Source organism: Leuciscus leuciscus (genome assembly GCF_965113295.1).
Source record: "Leuciscus leuciscus genome assembly, chromosome: 4".
Classification (NCBI taxonomy): domain Eukaryota; kingdom Metazoa; phylum Chordata; class Actinopteri; order Cypriniformes; family Leuciscidae; genus Leuciscus; species Leuciscus leuciscus.
In genome coordinates, this window is record NC_138728.1 from 4,146,552 (window position 1) to 4,165,450 (window position 18,899).

General features: G+C 39.5%; 2 protein-coding genes across 12 annotated transcripts in view; both read left to right on the plus strand.

The window, feature by feature from the left end:
- LOC309497982 (uncharacterized protein) overlaps positions 1-2,352 on the plus strand; it is a 70,594-nt gene extending 68,242 nt beyond the window's left edge. For all 4 annotated transcript variants that reach the window (XM_082168466.1, XM_082168465.1, XM_082168464.1 and 1 more), the window contains one exon: positions 64-2,352. In XM_082168466.1, the coding sequence (XP_082024592.1) occupies positions 64-395 (332 nt within the window). In that variant the 3' untranslated portion in view covers positions 396-2,352. The remainder of the gene's footprint in view (positions 1-63) is intronic.
- Positions 2,353-6,927: 4,575 nt separating this feature from the next.
- kcnc2 (potassium voltage-gated channel, Shaw-related subfamily, member 2) overlaps positions 6,928-18,899 on the plus strand; it is a 69,718-nt gene continuing 57,746 nt past the window's right edge. For 6 of the 8 annotated variants that reach the window (XM_082168421.1, XM_082168416.1, XM_082168423.1 and 3 more), the window contains exon 1: positions 6,929-7,834. In XM_082168421.1, the coding sequence (XP_082024547.1) occupies positions 7,280-7,834 (555 nt within the window). In that variant the 5' untranslated portion in view covers positions 6,929-7,279. Of the gene's footprint in view, positions 7,835-18,899 lie in introns of all 8 variants that reach the window. The other 2 variants (XM_082168417.1, XM_082168418.1) reach the window with 2 other exon arrangements.

Sequence of the window (18,899 nt, forward strand, 5' to 3'; positions counted from 1 at the left end):
TAAGCGCTGCTTCTGATTTGTTGTGCCGTTGGGTGATGCAAATCACTTGGTTATTTCTTTTAGAGCCGACATGTGAACGCAATCTAGACAGACTCATCGAGACTTTGACTTCAGCCGAAGCTCTTCCAGAAACTCGTCTGGAATCACAAACACATGATGAAGCGCAGCCTCTCGATCACCGAGCGCTCAGACCTGATTCTGAAGTAGAGGAGGATGAGGATGAGGATGAGGAGAGCAAACGCGCAGTGGGAGAGGAAGACGTGGGTAGTGAGAGTGACTCTAGTATGCCCTCCCTCGAGGACTCGGGCGACATCAGCGTAGACGACGTCACCATCACTCAGAAACTTCCAGAAGATCTGACTGGAGGATTACGAAGACGCAACAGGCTCGAGTAACTGTGACGATAATCAAACAGAAATCTATTTATATATTTATTTATTGAATTCCTCATGATGAAGCGAACGCTACTCATTGGTTCGACGTCTACATCTACATATTTCACTGCATTTATCCTTGACGTGAATCAAAATGCACCCTGTTTACTTTCTTAATACACTATCATTTAAAAGCCAACGCTGCTTTTATTTGTTACAGTAAAAACAGTAATGTTGTGAATTATTGTTACAATTTACAAGAGCTGTTTTCTGTCTGAATATGTTGTTAAATATAATTTATTCCTGTGATCAAAGCTGAATTTTCGGCATCATTACTTCAGTCTTGTGTCACATGATCCTTCAGAAATCATTCTTATATGATGATTTGCTGCTCAGGAAACATTTCTGATTATTATCAGTGTTGAAAACTGTTTTGCTGCTTCATATTTTTGTGGAAAATGTGATGCATTTTCTTCAGGATTCTTTTGATGGCTAGAAAGTTCTAAAGAACAGCATTTATTTTAAGTGTAAATATTTTGTAACAATATAAAAACATTAACTGTCGATTTAATGTGTCCTTGCTAAATAAGTATTTTTTAAATTTGTAAAAAAAAAAAAAATGTTCAACTAATATTTTAAAAATATTATCCCAAACTTATGACTAGTAGTGCATAACGGTTTTCACAAAAATATAAAGCAGCTCAACTGTTTTCAACATTTATAATAATAAATGTTTCTCGTGCATCATATTAGAATGATTTCTGAAGGATCATGTGACACTGAAGACCGGAGTAATTCATTTTTCAAATGTCATTTTACAACATATATTCACACAGAAAACAGTTATTTTATATTGTAATAATATTTCACATAAAAAAAAAAATCAAAACTTTTGAACATTAGTGTACATGTTTTTAGTCTGTAAATGATTCATAAATGTTATTCCAGATAAGAAAATTTGTCTTCATAATCTGCTCAGCCTCTGAAGTGACTTTCCTTTAGCTGACATCATCAAGGCCGTGTGGGCGGGGATAAAAATGTCAGCCAATAGCCAAAAAACTATCCTTAGTCAGCATTTCTAAAATCATTATAATAGTTAGCAGTAATTTAATGCAGGCTAATGTAATGAAGGTGTGTGAATATGAATGTTTCCTTTTAACTTGTTGACAAGTGCGGTATCTTGTTCAGTTTGAATCAGTCATGTATATGTCAGTACGCACCTGCATTCGCTTCATCTCCCTCTGTGATTCGGTGAGGTCAGGTATCTAAGGCAGCTAGTGATGTGTTCCGGTTTCATTTGCATGTTTTCCATGGCCTGCGGAGGTTTTACACGGCTGCATGTTTCTGGTATGACAATCATGTGTTCTGAAGCTTTCAGGCGTGAGGACTGCAAACGAGACGTTTTCTAAAAGAGTTATGAAATCTGAGTTATTATTTTTTTGCTGAGCAGTACGGCAACGCTACAGCTTTGAGCTTTCTTTTTTAAAGCTCGAATCAAATACCAAACACTAAATGTGATCATACACTACTAGATTAGATGTTTCATACGTGGTTAAGAAGTTAAGAATATATTTTAGTTACAGATTTCCCCTTTTATAATATTTTTTCATAATTTTGCCACTCTTTTTTGTTTTGTTTTGTTGTTGTTGAGGATAACGAAATAATCTTTCTTAGGGAAAAAATGTGAAAGTTCCAAAGTAGTGCTGAAATCAAAACATGCGACTGGTCCTATTAAAAAATTATTTTCATAATTTTGTTGCATGGACTTTGAATGATGTGATTTAGCATCTGGAGATCATCGGATGTGAATGGCATGCAATAAGACACCGCACTCCCTGTGCTCATTATTGGTTTTGCTGTGTATGTGTTATGCTGATTGATATAAGCAACTGTTGAAAGCCTTAAATAAACTCCAAATGTAAAATGTGTTGTGCTGGTGTTTATTATGGCACTTTATATTACAATTTTTGGGTTCAGATTATTGTGTCCTTTTATTTTGTATGTAGTAACAGTTTTGTCTTCTTCCATATGCACTCCATGTGTTTAGACACACCTGTTTATCTGCTCATTAATGCAAGTATCTAATCAGCCAATCAGGTAGATGCATGAAAGTATGATGTTCAGTTGTTAAGAAATATGGCTCTGTGCTTTGAGTTTGAACTGCTGCTCTTCTGGGATCTTCTCACACCGCGGTCTCTGGAGTTTATAGCCGATGGTGTGAGAAAACAGCGAGGTGTAACAGGGATAGAGTTCGGCAGCTGAGATCTTCTCATTACCGTCAGGTAAGACCAGCAAACTCCTCAAAACTGATGTCACCTGGTCTGATGTAACTCAATATCTGTTTTTACATGCAGATGGTATGGGTCAGACTTTGGCATAAACAACATCGATCCATATTATTGATCCTGTGATGCATTTTGCACACAATAGTTTTTATGCAATATCTGGCATGTTTACAATGAGCACTATTAAGGAAGTCTCATTTAAGAATATATTTCTAAAGGTTTTCTTCATCAAATGCTTGGATATTAGATGAAAACCACTTGCTTTGATTCCAGTTTTTTTTTTTTTTTTACGATAGACTGCAAACCAGTCTGTGTATTGAACTGTGATTGGCCGCTTTATGTGTCATTAAGACGGGCTCTTCCTGTCTAAGTGGGCGGGTCTTGTCCAGAATTCGTTGCAATGTGAACCAGACTTGAACTTGTCTGATAAAAAGTGATAGCCAACTAGTCTAGGTGCTAACTAGGAATAGCATTAACATAATAAAATGAGCTTTAAAGGCATCAGTGCAGCCATTTAAACTTCTTAGTTACTGTAAGAACAAATTTATTTCTTTAGTTTATGTGCATAACATCAAACAACGAACTACTCCTGAAGAATGCAGTTCCTCGTGCGAGCAACAGAGGACGCTACAGTGTAATACATCCAATCATTTCCCTCGTCTTTCCAGACCCCGTGTTTCCCACAGCGAATATCTAAACACAAGTAATATATAACTTGTTTAATGTCACAGCGCGCGTGTTGTGTTTTCATTTAAGTCTGGCTGGCAGCTCAAACATGACATGTTGAATTCATGTGAATTAAAGACGGAGAGAGGGATAAATGCTGTGAGATTTCACCTTCCAGACTGAGTCCACAGGGGCTGGACGTCCCAGAATAATCTGCTTCCATCAATTAGAGCCGCTTCTCTCCCATCAACCTTAATCAATGCGTTTACACACCTAATGGGATGTGCTAACCACATTTGCCCTCGTACCTGGTCCTGTCTCTTTCTGGGAATAGACTTTTAATTAATATGGGGAGTTTAATGAGACCCGAGACGGTTTTTCATTATAAGATCTCTTCTGATTATGATTGTTGCTAGAATTATTAATTTCTCTGCTGGTTTTGCTTCAGGAGACTAGGAATGGTGAGCAAACATTGTATCAACGTTCTTTATTGTATAAAGGTAAATGGATTAGATACTTGCATTAACCAGCAGATGAACAGGTGTGCCTAAAAACATGGAGTGCACATGAAAGAAGACCTAAAACTGTTTCTGCAGAAAAATAAAAGCACACAAGCTGTTAATTTAGAGACTAATAAACCCAGAAATGTAATACAAAGTGCAATAATAAACACCAGAACCACACATTTTTAAATGAATAAAATACATGTAGGCTAATGTGTTTTGTTTCAATAATATTTATTATTTAATGTTTTATTCTTTAATATTTAGGTATTGCCATCTGGGATGAAGGGACATATGTACACACACACACACACACACACACACACACACACACACACACACACACACACACACACACGCACGCACGCGCACACACACATTGGCCACCTTTCAGCTTCTTGTTAATGCAAATATATCTAATCAGCCAATCACATGGCAGCAACTTAATGCATGTAGGCATAGACATGGTCAAGACGTTCTTCTAAAGTTCAAACTGAGCATCAGAATGAGGAAGAAAGCTGATTTAAGTGACTCTGAACATGGCATGGTTGTTGGTGACAAACGGGCTGGTCTGAGTATTTCAGAAACTGCTGATCTACTGGGATTTTCACGCACAATCATCTTTAGGGATTACAGAGGATGATCCGAAAAAGAGAAAATATCCAGTGAGTGGCAGTTCTGTACTAGCAAGGTGCACTTACTGAAATGGCCAGGGAGTGCGTCTATATATTGTTTATAATAGTATTTTCAGACATAATTTCTTTTATTAGGTACTTCATCTGCGCTGATTTTTTTAACCCCTCAAAAATGCTCTATATCTTAAGATTTCTCATTCATTTCCTATGCTGGTCATTTTTTACCTGAAGAGAATGAGTTTGCTTTTTTTTTAATAAAAATAAATAAATTATTAGACCTTTTCCAATCATGTTCATATTGTTTTGTGTTTTTTTAATAGCAAGTTTCATATAATTCCGATGAAATGAAACATTAAAAAATTTCACAGCATAAAATTATTCGGTCTAAAATGAACAAAATTGTGCATCATTGTTTTTTCCTTTTATCCAGAAGCCATCAGAACAGACCCGCGATCATCGAGATCTAAACCTTAGTCTGAAATAGCCACAGACAGTAGTAGGAGGATGTATCGCATGACTAACCTACAGCTAAATCAAGGTCAGTTTGGGATATGTGAGCTCTGCGCCAAAACCGTGTTGTGCATCAGTGACCAAAATATGATGCCTTTGTGGACGTCTGAAAAGAAAAGCTTATGCACCTTGGTATCATTTTGCTGTGGACTGTACAGTGAAACTACTCATTATTTGTAGTGTTTTATAAGCCGAGCAACACTTTCTTTCCTGTTTATTTCAGGTTCTGTACCCAGTTCCAAGACCTATTTAAACTATGCACAAAATATAAAATGTCCATAGGGAAAGTGTTCAGTTCAGTTTATTCTCAGAGGAAGCTTCCACATTCGTTTGTGTTGCCAAATCAGCTCACGACACGTTAATTTTAGCTCTGTTATGCATTAGAGGAAAAAAAACATGAAGCAGTGTTGTATATGACTTCTGAAGTTGCAAAGAAATGTGGGATAAAGGTAGTTTTAAGATTTCTCTTAGTGGTTATAGCAGCCTCCCTGTGGCTTTATGAATTATCAATGTCAAACCAGTCTTGATACTATTTTTAATTCTGTATTTGCAAACAGGATTAAGACGCTGGTGTGTGGGAAAGCATGTGTCTTTAGACATGCACACATGTTCTGCTCAGTGTGACTGCTGCTATCTTTGCTCTGGGGTTTGTGGCACAGCTGAAACCGGTCTGTTTTTACACACAGTGTGAATGTTTTCGTAGAAATTGAAAGATGAGAAGCAGTTTTGTGACTAAGGCCAAAAATCCAGCAGTATATGGAGGCCCAAAACCTGTAGGAATTAATAAGTAATAAATAAATGAATGAATGAATGAATGAGAGTTTCTCTTATTCTCTTGAGAGATGGGCAAGTTCGACGAGCACGAGAGGGTAATCCTCAACGTCGGGGTCACGAGGTAAAAGTAAAAATAAATAAATAAAATAAATATATATGGAAATAAATGAAAGAATAAATAGTTAAGTTAAATCCATTCATCCAGAGGTCTAGCTCATCCATCCAGTCTCCCATCCATTCTCCCATCCATCCATCCGCCCATCCTTCCATTCATCCGCCCATCCTTCCACCCGCCCATCCATCCATCCATCCATCCATCTGTCCTTCCATTCATCCGCCCATCCATCCATCCATCCTTCAACCCGACCATCCATCCATCCTTCAACCCGACCATCCATCCATCCATCCATCCATCCATCCACCCGACCATCCATCCGACCATCCATCCATCATCCATCCATCCATCCATCCGACCATCCATCCATCCATCCATCCGACCGACCATCAATCCATCCACCCATCTATCCGCCAAATAAATAATTGATAAATCAATAAATAATTTTGGGGTTTGAATGTACAAACTTTCAGATCTTCAACCGGTAGAACACAGCTCCCGCTTGTGAGAGAATCAGTGGCTATTTTCTGTTTGTGGGAAAGACCAGTGGATACTGTAATGAGTGCATGTGAGTCAGAGATGATGAATCACTCCATTAGGCTCAGTCCAGCGGCGATTCGCTCTCTGCCCTAGAGAACGGAAACTCTGTTTTGCACACTTTAGAAAACACCATCCACCTTTAAATTGTTAAATGGATGCTTATACTTTCCAGTATTACTCACTTTGAGAACATCTACTTTTTTAATAGTAGGCCTATATGCAATGCCCCCAATGTTCACGACACGCGTTCACACTAATTTTTATGGTAAACAAATAGTTTTAATAAAAAGGTTTCTTTGTTGCTTACATGAAGAACATTTATTTTATTAAAAGATTCCGTCAATGAAAGTACAAGTACACAATAAACTTTAATTGAATACTTTTGTATGTGACAATAAATGCGGTAAAGTAAGGTGAACTCATTCAAGCCTGTAAAGTGTTAAAAATATTCAGAATCTAATTTGAACATCTCGAGCTGGTGTGACAACCATCATATGACATCATATTTATATGAATAGGCTATATTTATGCCGAATGCCACTGAAGAGAAAGGGTGTGTCCTTGAGAGAGAGAGAGAGATAGAGAGAGAGAGATTGTTGCTCTCAGGTGATGATAGGTCGATAGAAGGAAGAGCTCTCGCGCCGTGTCTTTCACCTGTCTGCGCGCTCAGGGCTGGTCTGAGGCGCGCGCTCATTCCCCTCAGAAACGCGCTCAGGAGCGTGAGTGAGTTCTCCTCTCGCGCGCCAGGAATAAAGCGAAGCCTTCGGTTCGACACTTCAGTTCAATGAGGCTGTTCGTGAACTATTGGAGTACTCAAGCATCGCCACAGCATCGTAGAGTAACGTTACTCCCCTCGCGTCATGTCTCACTCTGAGAGATGGGCAAGTTCGACGAGCACGAGAGGGTAATCCTCAACGTCGGGGGCACGAGGCACGAAACTTACCGGACCACGTTGAAGACCCTGCCGGGCACGCGTCTGGCCCTGCTCGCCTCTGAGTCGGACCTCGAGTCGGTTTTGGACCAGCTGCAACAAGTCCCGGGGTTCATCGAGTACAACGCGCGCAGCAACGAGTACTTCTTCGACCGGCACCCGGGTGTCTTCGCCTACGTGCTCAACTACTACCGGACCGGGAAGCTGCACTGCCCGGCGGACGTGTGCGGACCGCTGTTCGAGGAGGAGCTGTCCTTCTGGGGCATCGATGAGACGGACGTGGAGCCGTGCTGCTGGATGACCTACCGACAGCACCGGGATGCTGAAGAGGCGCTGGATGTGTTCGAGATGAACGTGGACAACGACGAGGACGACGAGTACGGCAAGCGACTGGGCATCGAGGATGTGGTGTCCGCAGACGGCACCGTCAGCAGGTGGAGGAAGTGGCAGCCGGTCATCTGGAACCTGTTCGAGGACCCGTACTCCTCTAGAGCCGCCCGGGTAAGAGCGCATGCAGCGCGGAGTCTCCAAACGGTTGCGCGCGCGCGACTCTCTTCCAGTGCTTAAATACAACATCCAAACAACGTCTAAACTCAGGCATACGCGAAGATAAGTCTGTTTTGCGTTTAAGTTCTCATGCATGCTTCTAAACATGTGCGTAATGTGTGCTGGAAACGTGTCAGGATAAACTGTTTAAAACCTGTTACAATTCCAACAAACTTGGTAAAGACATCACAACTCGTGCTGGTAAGCGCTCGTGCATGAATCGTAATGGTGTGCGTAATGGTCAGATACACGTATTGGAGAGGCAGGTGTCACACATTAATAACTCTAAAATCTAGACAAAGCAAACAAATCACAGACCATGCATGCTTGCGTGAAGATTTGTGTTTTTAAGCGCCCGTGCCTATACATCTGAACGCGCGTAATCTCCAGATTTAGATTAGTAACAGGTGTCAGTCACATATCTGTGATGAAAGCGCGTCCTTTAAATCTCAGCATTAGATTGTCCAGGACGTAAAACTTTTCAAGTGCAGGCATTTTATCCTCTGTTAAAACACTCTTGGTTAAATTTGGCCTGATTAAGGGAGAGAAAATAATCACAGCCCTCCCACACTTACGTGACACAACCCAGAACCATAACGGAGCTTCTTTTTCGTTAGTCGGCATTTGAAATAGTCTTAATTAAACGATGAGTTGGAGGAGGCTGGTAACGTCAGTGGGAAAGAAAAAATATTAATTATTGAGATTATTGCAGACAAATTCAGATGCACTGCAGATATCAGGCAGATACAGTTTTAACAATCTTTTCCTTTCCTGCTTTGTTTTCTGAGTAAATGTCTTAACTTATTTTGCTCTGATTATATGCATGGTAATGCATCTACTAGTGTTTTAGTTTAAAGGACAAGTTCGGTATTTTACACTTAAAGCCCTGTTTTCAGATCGTTTGATTCGTTTCTGATGAATTTGAAATACAATGGTTCAGATTGAAATTTGGACAAATGCTGCTGGCCAGAGAATATTCGGTTTCTGTGGTAGCACCCACCCCCCCACCTCCACAATGGTTGCATAGGTGCACTGGAACAATCCTTCCTAAAATGCATTAAACTTTCGTTTACAAAGATGTGAAACTCACCGAGTGGTCAGGGGTGTTCACTGATATGCTCACACATAAATCGCTGCAAAAGATGCTTTCCAACAGGTGTTTTACCATTCGTTGTAAAACTGTGGACCTATTTTTCCAAACGCCTCACACCCGTACATTCTTCCGTTGAGAGCTTGAATAATAGACACTCCGGCGGCGGAGTAATACCGTACCTCACAGCACATCCAATACAAGTCAATGGAGTTGGACAAAACCTACGATAAAACCTGTTGGAAAGCATCTTTTGCAGCGATTTTTGTGAGCATATCAGTGAACACCCCTGACCACTCTGTGTCTTTGTAAACAAAAGTTTAATGCGTTTTAGGAAGGATTGTTCCAGTGCACCTATGCAACCATTGTGGAGGTGAGGGGGTGCTACCACAGAAACCGAAAATTCTCGGGCCAGCAGCATTTGTCCAAATTTCAATCTTAACCATTGTATTTCATCAGAAACGATCTGAAAACAGGGCTTTAAGTGTAAAATTCCGAACTTGTCCTTTAAATCAGTTGTTTAATAGAAAGTTTTCTTTATTTGGAGAAACAAGGTCAATTTACTTCAAATGATTGCAATGAGAGAAATAGTTTTAGACTGATGGTCACATTAATGGTCAACCTAACTCATATTATGTCATTTTCATGATATTATTGGCTGTCAAATTGGAAGTTTGGTTGTGAGTTTAACTTGAGTTGGCCTGTGGAAATGGGTTAATTGGTCGTGATTGAATTTTGCAGAGATGGACCAAACAAGGAGGCGAGGTGCTCATCAGAGCTGTTGATCAAATCAATAATTAATTGCTTCTGTAGACATATAATTTCAGGCTTTGTCTGCTCTCTCAATTTTTAATGAGAAGTAACTTTGACCTTGACAAACTGACTAAGATTAAAGGGATTGTTCATCCAAAATTGAAAATACTTAAACTACTCATTCTCGCGTGTTACGCAGCACGTTTGAGCTTCAGCGAGAACCAATGAGGTTCATTCTCGTGTTACGCAGCACGTTTGAGCTTCTGTGAGAACCAATGAGGTTCATCCTCGTGTTACGCAGCATGTTTGAGCTTCAGCGAGAACCAATGAGGTTCATTCTCGTGTTACGCAGCACGTTTGAGCTTCTGTGAGAACCAATGAGGTTCATTCTCATGTTACTCAACACATTTGAGCTTCAACAAGAACCAGTGAGGTTCATTCTTATGTTACTCAACACATTTGAGCTTCAACAAGAACCAGTGAGGTTCATTCTTATGTTACGCAGCACGTTTGAGCTTCAGCGAGAACCAATGAGGTTCATTCTCATGTTACTCAACACATTTGAGCTTCAACAAGAACCAATGAGGTTCATTCTCATGTTACTCAACACATTTGAGCTTCAACAAGAACCAGTGAGGTTCATTCTTATGTTACGCAGCACGTTTGAGCTTCAGCGAGAACCAATGAGGGTCATTCTCATGTTACGCAGCATGTTTGAGCTTCAGCGAGAACCAATGAGGTTCATTCTCGTGTTACGCAGCACGTTTGAGCTTCTGTGAGAACCAATGAGGTTCATTCTCATGTTACTCAACACATTTGAGCTTCAACAAGAACCAGTGAGGTTCATTCTTATGTTACGCAGCACGTTTGAGCTTCAGCGAGAACCAATGAGGTTCATCCTCGTGTTACGCAGCACGTTTGAGCTTCAGCGAGAACCAATGAGGTTCATCCTCGTGTTACGCAGCATGTTTGAGCTTCAGCGAGAACCAATGAGGTTCATTCTCGTGTTACGCAGCACGTTTGAGCTTCAACAAGAACCAATGAGGGTCATTCTCATGTTACGCAACACGTTTGAGCTTCAGCGAGAACCAATGAGGGTCATTCTCGTGTTACGCAGCACGTTTGAGCTTCAACAAGAACCAGTGAGGTTCATTCTTATGTTACGCAGCACGTTTGAGCTTCAGCGAGAACCAATGAGGGTCATTCTCATGTTACGCAACACGTTTGAGCTTCAGCAAGAACCAATGAGGTTCATTCTTGTTACGCAACACGTTTGAGCTTCCGCAAGAGGTTTGTTCTCGCGCGTCAAGCAGTTTCGGATGAGCTTTTGTTCATTTTCGCTGATTAATGTTTATATGTGAATAAAAGCCTAAATTAAATCTGTTCATCATATAAAGCAATTGCGTCTCTTCAGAAAATTTGGACTAAAACGCTCAATCCATAGGGATTAGTTTTACATGACCGTTTTGAAGCGTCAAAGTGGTAGTTGCGTCGCTGTCAATGGAGGGACAGAAAGCTCTCAGATTTCATCAAAAAATATCTTTATTTTAATTCTATATGTTCCGAAGATGAACGAAAGTCTTACGGGTTTGGAACGACATGAGCATGAGTAATTAATGACAGATTTTTCATTTTTGGGTGAACTATCCCTTTAAGATTTTTGTGCTTTGTTTTTAATGAGCATTTAAATATGTGTAAATTTCTTTGACAGAGACCTGTTATTAGCAGGACACATTTCCCAGAATTAATCTTGCAGTTTCTAGTTTGCATCATTGCTCCCATGATGTCTTCTGCCTCTTTTAATCCATCTGTTAATGTAGCGGAGGCTGTGATCATGTTGACGTGTGTGTGTGTTTTGATGCCGAGCGTGCCGTTGCCACTTAAGAGGTTAACACTGGCGCACGTCTGAAGATGCTGTGCCGAGACCGTTTCCATGGTGACCTTATCGCTCATCGGCCGCCCATGTTCATTCAGAGCAGCGATTGATTTCAGGAATTCAGTCAAGCACAAACCTGCCTTTAAACACAGTGTGCGTCTGCTCGTATCCTCTGGCACTGTTTGAAATGAGTGCGTGTGTGACATATTGTTTGTGTGGATGATTCATGCACTGGGAAAAATAACACGATCATACAGATTATGTGTATTTATGTGGGCACAGATGAGCCGAATGCTGATGCCGGCAGCTTAAACTTTGTTGTCAGTCATTTTCTTTAGATCACTCGCTGAGTGCTGATTATCTCGTTGAGTTTAGCGTGTGTTGAGGCAGTGGGCGTTTTTTCGTGGGATGTTAGTGTCCGTGTTGTTCGATTACAGTAATGAAACATGGATCTTTTAAGGAACATTTCACCCACAAATAAGGTTCCAAAACTTATTTTGAAGAACAATGATGCCATTAAGAACAAGCCTTGAGTTGTTGTTGTTGATGATGATTATGTCATTGTGCATCTAAAATATGTCTGTAAATTGTTGCATACCTCAGTTTTTTTTTTTTTTTTTTTTTTTTTAATTAACAGCATTTGCTACCCATTTTTGTGCCATAATGTGACGCATGTCTGAGTTAAACATAATAATTAATGATGAAATTTAGCGTGAGTCTTAAAGGAACAGTTCACCCAAAAACAAGGTTCCAAAATGTAATGTTTTGGAGTTGATGATAATGATGATGAAGTTTACATTTAGTCATTTAGCAGACGCCCTTATCCAAAGCGACTTACAAATTAGGACTAAGTTCAGCGAGTCATCATAAAGAGGCAAAAGCAACAACATTTACATTTACATTTACAGTTCTTGTGTAATCTAAAATATGTCTCAAAATTTTACCATAATATTATGCACGTCTGAATAACTAACAAGAATATGTAGTGCGAGTCTTAAAGGAACAGTTCGCCAAAAATTATGTTCCAAAACGTGTTTTTCTGTGTAACACAAAAGAAGATATTTTGAGGATCTTTGGTGTCCAAACATCACTGAATCCCATTGACTTTGACAAAACACTGACAATATCCTCTTTTGTATTCAACAGAAGAAAGGAATGACATGAGAATAAATGACAAAATTGGACATGGAGGCATTTCAATCATGTTCACCCTCCAAAACATCTCCATGCATCTCAACGGAAGTGCTGCTTTTTCAATCTGTCATTGTTTACTATCATTGCTGAAACACTTTTTGCATTTAAATTAGTATCATTTGCCTGTGGCTGCTTTCTGAAAGTGCTTGTCTTCATGCACTGAGACAAACATGCATGTGCGACATATTGACCAGTGTTTATTTAGTCCAAAGTCCAACATTAGCATCTTCCTAGAAGTGCACCGTTTACAGGCTCTGTGTGTCATTTTAGTGCGAGACAGTAATTACAGATCTGTCTTTCTCGCTGCTGACGGGAGGAAACTGCGAACCACTGTTGGTGTAAAATGCGAGAGAGAAAGATGTGTGGAGAAATTAAACTGAATGCAGGGTGCCATGTTAAACAAGCTGTCGCTCGACGCCGATGTTTTGGTTTTGTGTACTGTGGACGAGAGTGGGTTTGGCTTTCATGTGCAGCTCGTTTGAATCTCACACACATGCATTAGTGTGCTCATTTCGGCCAGGACTGTCTTTTGTGTTGTGATAATTACATAGGCTTTTTCCCGTATCTGCACAAACTGCTTTCAAGTCCTCCGCTGAGCCGGTCCACGGCTTCAAACGCCCCGCTGGAGAGAGTAACACAGGCTTAATGAAGCCATTCAGACCACCGAGGCCAATTTCACACACACACGCGCACACACACACACACACACACACACACACACACACACACACACACACGCGCACACACACACGCACACACGTGCACACACGCTGCTTTCACTAATCGCTGATTAAATGGCAAATCAAACTTTTGTACAGATGTTGTGTGTACATACACACACTCCCCAACCTGTCGCAAAAAGCATCAAGACACACTTCGCCTACGTTTCTCTTTAGATGACACTGAAAACGAAGCCGCTCTACTGATCTTTAACTAATGGAGGAAAACTTTCAAGACGTGCTTTGACAGCATTTCAGCGCATGAGTGTTTAATAGTGTTTAATGTTTTGAAAGAATGAGGTAGGAACGAGTGCAAAATATTATAACAGTTGTTGGCATTCAGCTGAAATAACTATGATAATGATTTTTTTTGCACGCTCTATACAGCATTTTTGCATTAACCTACTCCATGTGTCTTTGTGTATAGTATATACTACATTAGTAAACCCTCCACAATCCATGCAAATATGGTGTAGCAAAAACTCTACGTTGACATTTCTACTCTCACACCTTTATGTACCACTATCACACTTCATAAATAATGAATCATTTAGCCGTTTTCAATGGACGCATTCTCTTGGACCACATGCTGTCAACTTTTCTTTTTTTGGGGGATCAAGAGACGTTTTTCTGATGTCTACATTTCCATCCGTTCAGATGAGATCGAATACTGTACAAACTTTTCTCATCCCGACATCTTTCATCTTTAAACATGTCCTCTTTGCCTGTTGTCATTGTCAACTCTTCTCAAACATGCATGTAGCTTTTGCTTTAGTTTATTCTTCAGATAAGGAGTAAAAATAGAGCACTACATCATGCTCATGGGAGGTTATAGAGAGGTCATTCTCATACCTTTGCAGCAATAACAGGTACAAGAAAGACTTTGTGCAGGAAAGAGCGTGTGCTTTACTTCAGGTGTACAAATAGTTAGTTTGAAGCTAAAATGGGATACTGTCTTCATCAAACACACACACACACACACACACACACACACACACACACACACACACACTGTGTTGAGTTCAAGGGCAGCGTGTGCTCGACTCAAAACTCAATAGGGATGTGAAACTCACACTCCAGTGTCTCCATGTTTAGTGTGTCTCTCATTGGCTTTTTCTCGTCATTCTTTTTTTAAATATGGATTATTGTCAATCTCCTCTGTTTTTCTCTGGTAGCACTGATTTTCTCAGTAAGCTTTTGAGGTTTTTGTAAGGTTTTGGATGGTAATGACTCAAGTGTTACTACATCCTTCTAAAGGAACTACTAATTATTTGGATAGTAGATAGTAGAAGTGAAGATCATGGGAATACACTAATGACTCAAGTGTTCCCAAATCCATCAGAAGTAACACCTTAACCTCAAAAGCTTACAATGACTTACAATATTAGGTAGTTATCATGATGTTCACTTTACAATACCGATCCAAATAATTAGTTATTCCTTTGGTAATACTTGAGTCATTACTGTACTAGTGGGTTGCCATTACCGTATTTAATCATTTTTTTACTCATTAATTAATTATACATTGTTAATTTTTAACCTCTAAATTGTAGTTCTTAGTTTTATGGGAGGTATGAAATATATTCAACAAGTTCTGTTACTTACTAATTCGTTTCTTGTTAGTTAATAGTTGTTAATATTGCGTTACTCGTTTGTTCCTGTGTTCTTATTAATGACGGATCTGTATTCTAAAGTGTTACAGAGATTACCTTTCATCTTTTCTCCTTTGTTTCCTCTTCTGTCCTGTTCTGTTCCTCCTTTTTCCCTTTTCTTTCTCATGTTTTCGGACTGTGTGTCCCCTCTCTGCTGGCTTCTGGATCATAACGTTTCTTCCTTGGCGTCTTGAAACTCCAAACTTGGACAAAACCGATCCAGTCACCGGGAGCTCGACGTCTTATCCGATTGACCCGCGTGTCCTTTTCCATCAGATGCAGAATCGATGCAGCTTTTGCCTGTAAACGGCTCGTCTTTCTCCCAGAAAGCTGTGAAACCACAGCAATCGGATTTCTATTTCACATTCCTCCACAAAACATTCACCTTCAAGACGCTGATCAGACCGTCTCCAGTGTCGTGCTCCTTTACGAACGTGAAACTTTACTTGGTGTCACTCGGAGAGCGTAATTGGAAAATATTAGCTTGTGTAGGGCAAGGTTAAATGGTTTAGACGCTCAAGCTGTCACACCTCTAACTCATACGGTTCAGTTTACATGTAGCGGCGGTGTTAAGCGCTGACATTTAAGGCTCTTCACTCTCTGTTGGTGTGTAAATATACTCCATTAAGTGAAGGCCTCTTCAATGTGCTACTGTACGCCGGCAGCCGCAATTATCCTGTTGAGTTGAGTTGAGTTGAGTTGAGTTGAGCCGGGCTGCTAGTCCAGGTTTAACTATTAGGAGTCACTTCAGCCGAGCGGGAACGATCTCCTCGTCTGAATGGCTCTCGAAAGCCACGAGAGGAAGCCCGTCTCGCTCTCTAGTGCATCTATTACTGTCAGACTACATTAAGACACACAGTTGAACTAGATTGAGTTTGTGAAATCAAGATAAATCTGAGCATTTGTTGTTGTCGCAAATGGAATTTGCAACCAGTGAGTTAAACACACTGTAAAAAAAATTATTTCTCAAATAAAACGAGATTATTGAAAACACTGGTTTTTCTATTTCAGAATGTCACGTTTAATTCGATGTTACTTGTTGTTTCTTTGTAATTTGTACAAATTTACTGGTAATTTCAGAGTGAATTTTTTTTTTTCTCTCTCGAAACGTCATACTTTGTGGAATTGATCGGATAATGAAAAATGTCTCTTCATGTGAATGGTTTGAGTTGAGCGGCTGAAAAGAGATTGGCGACTTCAGCTGAAAAGGAAAGTTGTTTCCGAAGTTCATTAAAAAATAAATGGTTTCGGATTTACTTTGAAACAATTTTCACTCCGAAATTTCTAGGAAATTTGACCAATATTTGCAAAGAAATGGCAAGTAACACATTGAATTAAACTTTAAATTAAGTTGAAAAACTAAAATTGTATTTTCTTGTAAAACATACTATTTCATTTAGAGAAATAATTGTTTACACTGTGGAGCTGTTTTTAACTACTACTGTACCTTTAAGTATGTAAATGAGCTCTGTTGTAATTGGCTGAACTGGCCAGGGTGACTGTGGATATGCAAATGAGGGTGGTCATATATTAATGAGCTCATTACCAAGATGGTTTAGGAAATAAGATGATTCAGTAAACCGTTGAGGAAGCTTTTTATAAACGTTAGTCTCGTCACATTAGCCTCTTTAAATCTTAGAACTTTTTATAAAGAAGAGACCTTTACAGTCAACAGTATGATTATGATGATCTTTTCTATATGGTTAAACGTGAAGCTTTTCATCGCTGCATGTCAGATGACATTTTCAACTCGCTGCTGTTGAGTAATAATAATAATTACAGTCATTTGCCGAGGAAATGAACGTATAGTAGAGCGCATGCATACTCTCTCTCTCTCTCTCTCTCTCTCTCTCTCTCTCTCTCTCTCTCTCTCTCTCTCTCTCTCTCTCTCTCTCTCTCTCTCTCTCTCTCTCGCTCTCTCTCTCGCTCTCTCTCTCTCTCTCTCTCTCTCTCTCTCTCTCTCTCGCTCTCTCTCTCTCTCCTCGCGCTCTCTCTCGCTCTCTCTCTCTCTCCTCTCTCTCTCTCTCTCTCCTCTCTCTCTCTCTCTCTCTCTCTCTCTCTCTCCTCTCTCTCTCTCTCTTCCTTCTCTCTCTCTCTCTCTCCTTTCTCTGTGGGGTGTGTTGGCCTGCTCTGTTTCCATCTGTATGACAGTGAGATTTGTCGTTGCACCTCTCCGTCACACTCTCATAGACCGTACAAGTCCTGTAGATTCAGTTTGTGTACTGATACCTCAAATAATGCATTCGAGATCTGGGTCATTGTAGTTTTTATGTGTGGAACTGACTGACTTATTCACATTCAAGCTCTGTTCTGAAACCTACATACACAGCACGAGTACAACATTGATTTGTCCTGTGATTTTGTAGCTTGTTTTTGGTAAAAATGTTTATCCTTCACAGAGAATGCAATCCTGTAATGCATTGTCTATACAATGTACTTAAATACAAATGAAAAATACTATGTATTGTAGTGGCCAAAAGTAATGAAAATATTCGTCCTTTATTTAAATATTATTACACATTTGTTAAAGATTTTGTAAGAAGATTGAGTAGTTGTGCTTGGAGTCAATTGTTTTATTTATGATAATAACGCAATTAAACATGCCACATTTTTTTTGCCAGGCTTTCAGAAAGAAATTATGAACACATGCCAGAACCAACGAAATAGGATTATGTTATGCTTTTTCCTGGTGAGCTTTTTGTTTTTCTATGCATTTTTTTTTTGTTTGTTTTTTGCATAGTAAAATAAAACCTGTTGCTGTAGTTTTGCCTTTTTTTTACGAAATATTTTTTTTTTCAGGTAAATGCCTTAACCAAGTTAACTAGTGTTTTGTACTTCCCTCATATTTAATAAAAAAAAAAATATTTTTCCTCATAATTAGATGGTTTAATCAAACTTGTTGGGTAATTAAAAGGAAATATCCCATCCAGATATCACTTTTGGCCATGTGTGTGTGTGTGTGTGTGTGTGTGTGTGTCTGTCTGTGTGTGTGTGTACCTATATTTATGTACAGCATATGTATTTTTAAATGCTTACGTCAAACTCAATTTGAGTGTTTCGTATCAGACGCTTGTGAAGATCCATTCCAGACGCTTGCTGGGTTTATTACAGAGATTCAGTATCACTTTATCGATGTTTATTTACTCTATGTAATGCAGTAAGATCAGTTTACATTTCTGTTTACTAGGAGAGCTTTGATGCTAAAGCTGGTTTCATGTTTGTTAGCTCGTGACATTTGATATGTATTTTGGTATTTCTGTATTTGATCTGAACTGACTTTAACCCTCATGTTGTGTTCCGGTCATTTTTGACCTGGAGAGGATTTTCTTTTTCCCAAAAATGCAAGTTAATGTTATCACATTAGACTAAAACTTACTGACTTTGCTCTCACAGGGTATAATGATGGGATATATAAATACTTATTGCACCCACCTTATTGCACTAGTGGTGTTCTCAGTCAAAAATGACAGGCCTACAAAAAATATCGAACAAATCTCACATTATGCTATGACAAATATTGGATTCAATCTTTTTATTCAATCTTTTTTTACTCAATCTCTGAGGTGGATGAGCTCAGATCAATGAGGCCTATGATTAATCACCTCCAAAACCTGTGCTAACTGAAAGAAAACAAAATGACACAAAGATTGAATCTAATATTCAATGATAATATAGCATAACGAGAGATTTACCAGCGATCAGTTTTGACCCGGGACACCAAATTATGTTCTTCAGC